At 48.8% G+C, this 2,338-nt stretch overlaps 1 protein-coding gene across 1 annotated transcript; it reads right to left on the minus strand.

Annotated features, from left to right (window-relative positions):
• Positions 1 to 353: 353 nt before the first annotated feature.
• On the minus strand, positions 354 to 1,728 carry LOC125534079. Its single transcript, XM_048697377.1, has 2 exons — positions 1,505 to 1,728; positions 354 to 1,163 (listed from the first exon to the last, which is right to left on the minus strand). The coding sequence occupies exons 1-2, from the start codon at positions 1,688 to 1,690 to the stop codon at positions 696 to 698; spliced, it is 654 nt and encodes a 217-aa protein (XP_048553334.1). The 5' UTR covers positions 1,691 to 1,728; the 3' UTR covers positions 354 to 695.
• Between the last annotated feature and the right edge of the window lie 610 nt (positions 1,729 to 2,338).

Consider the following 2,338-nt stretch of genomic DNA (forward strand, 5'->3'; position numbering starts at 1 on the left):
GATCTCCACCACGATGGCGATGAAGAACATTGTAGCATCGTCAACCGATGTGGCCTCTTCCCAGTGGCGGATCTAGAACCCAGGCCCCGGCCTGGCCAGGGAATGAGGCCTAAATCCTTTGTATTCTGTGGCTACCCCTACTCCTTCTGCTTCCCCAACCAATGCACGACTTGAAAAACTTTTCCAAAAAGAAAAGAAATCATTTGTCTTTCATCTTAGGCCTCCTTTGGTTTGGACGAATTCTATAAGAATTTCATAGGATATATGATTTCTACAGAGAAATTTCCTTTAGAGTCCTTGCCGAAAAAGGCTTCCACCCAGCTTTATAAATAAAGCAACCACCGAACACAAAGTCAACAAAGTACCATCCGCAAACACATACACACAAGGCCACCGCATGCAAGGTCTAACAGACAAGCACACACACAACATACGGGTTTAGCTGTGGGCACAACACAACAAGCCCAACACACAGACACACACACGCACGCACAACAAGCCCATTTTAGAGACCTTTGGTTTATAAACATAGGAAAATAAACATTACTAGCCTAGACTCAATGAAAAAAAATCTTACGATGTGAATCGAAGATTATCTTCTTTTCTATTCCTATTCATAGGTTTGTATATGTCATCTCATTTCCTTTATTTCTATGATTTTTCTACCCTATAAACCAAGGGAAGGCTTATCTTGTTCACTCGGTCTCATCGGGGTCAGCATTCAAGTCAATCATGGGCTTCTTCCCGCTGCTGCGTGCGACGGGCTTACTGGGGAGCGGCGGCACCTTCGATGCACACCGTGGGCACCAGGGGGCGGCCTCGGTGATGAGCACGTATGTGAAGCAGGACGGGCAGGCGCACGCGCGCATGGCCGGGTTCGCGGCGGGCGACGCCGTGCTTGAAGGCGGCGAGCGGCTGCGCTTTCCCAGGGAGGAGGACGAGGATGAGGTGGACCCCAACGAGGAGGACGATGTGGCCGGCGATGTGGCGGCGCGCGCCGCGGCGGCGCGCTCTAGGGCGCAGCGGACCATGTCGAGGGTGCAGAACGCAGCGGAGGTGGTGGTGACGGCGGCGGTGGTTGATGCCGTGGGAGGCAGGTTGAGGTCCTGGTGGCCGTCTTGGGCGGCCTGGTGGCGATGAGGAGTCAAGAACGTCTTGCCCGACTGCACAAAAACAAGATTTTTTCCCCACCTTGTTAAGTACTAATCTGTATGATGAACAACGAACTCTGTAATCCCAGTGCAACAGAAACAAAAATTTGATCATCATGCTGATAGACCGATCAAAGAACATGAATTTGATCTGCGGATATAATCTAACCTAGAAAAGTATATAGTTCTCCGGAATATCATCTCGGACAGGAACCACACGAGAGCGAATTAATTAAACACCAAACATGCACGCACGCAGGTGTAACTACCCACACGAAGAAACAAACAAATCATCTAGTGATCGGAAGAACAGAGGAGCAGATCGAAACAGCAATGCTAGGAGGGAGACTCACCAGAAGGTCGAGCCGTTTCTCCCTGCCGGCGGGCACCTTGACCTCCAGTTCGACGACCTCGTCCTCCCCGCCGGCGTCACCACCGCACCCGCCGAGCAGATCCATGGTCACCATCTCCGGTGCTTTCCCCGCGCCGGCCCTACCCTTCCCCGCCGTCATTTTCCTCGTCCCTTTCTCGGCCGTCATTTGCCGAGAGAAGACGGGATGAGAGATCGGTGTGGCCGTGTGGTGTTTGGCAGTGCGTGGTGGGGCGCCCCTATATATACCATGAAGCTGCCGGCGCGACCGACACGCAGGGCCCACGTGCCAGCGAGCGTGGAGGGTAGGGAGAGCCATTAAGGATCATATATTAATTGTCGTTGGGAAATGGTTGGAAGATTATTAATGCCAATTAACTACCCGAAACAAATTTGGGGTCGCTGACGTGTTTAATTCACTCGAATCGAAGAGCCGGGATATGAATTCGTTTCCATGAATGGGCTGAATTTAAATCGTGGAAGAACCCTTGGGCTGCCGCTGCAATATCATGCTGGATTTTTTTATTTTTATTTTTTGTAAAATACCATGCTGCATTTATGTGTATTATTTGTTCGCTGTTTTATTGTTCATCAAGAAAATAGATGCAACCACTAAATTCATAGGTACCATATATTCAATAGTATCCGTCCATCCATATTTTAGTTCACAATTGAGCATTGCCGCGTCGTATAATACGTATATAATAATGAAAAAGATATTTTTGGAGGAGAATTAATTGATATATTTATATTGGATTATATCGCAACGATTAATTCCTAACTAATTGATTCTGGAGTACTATATGACGCGGTGCAC

Source organism: Triticum urartu, chromosome 2, assembly GCF_003073215.2.
Source record: "Triticum urartu cultivar G1812 chromosome 2, Tu2.1, whole genome shotgun sequence".
NCBI classification, from domain to species: Eukaryota; Viridiplantae; Streptophyta; class Magnoliopsida; order Poales; family Poaceae; genus Triticum; species Triticum urartu.

Bases quoted from the DNA above. Each gene is read 5' to 3' on its own strand.
- LOC125534079 (XM_048697377.1), bottom strand. From the start codon at position 1,690: ATGACGGCCGAGAAAGGGACGAGGAAAATGACGGCGGGGAAGGGTAGG. The intron at 1,164-1,504 runs GTGAGTCTCCCT...GTTTTTGTGCAG, and splicing joins AGAAACGGCTCGACCTTCTG to TCGGGCAAGACGTTCTTGAC.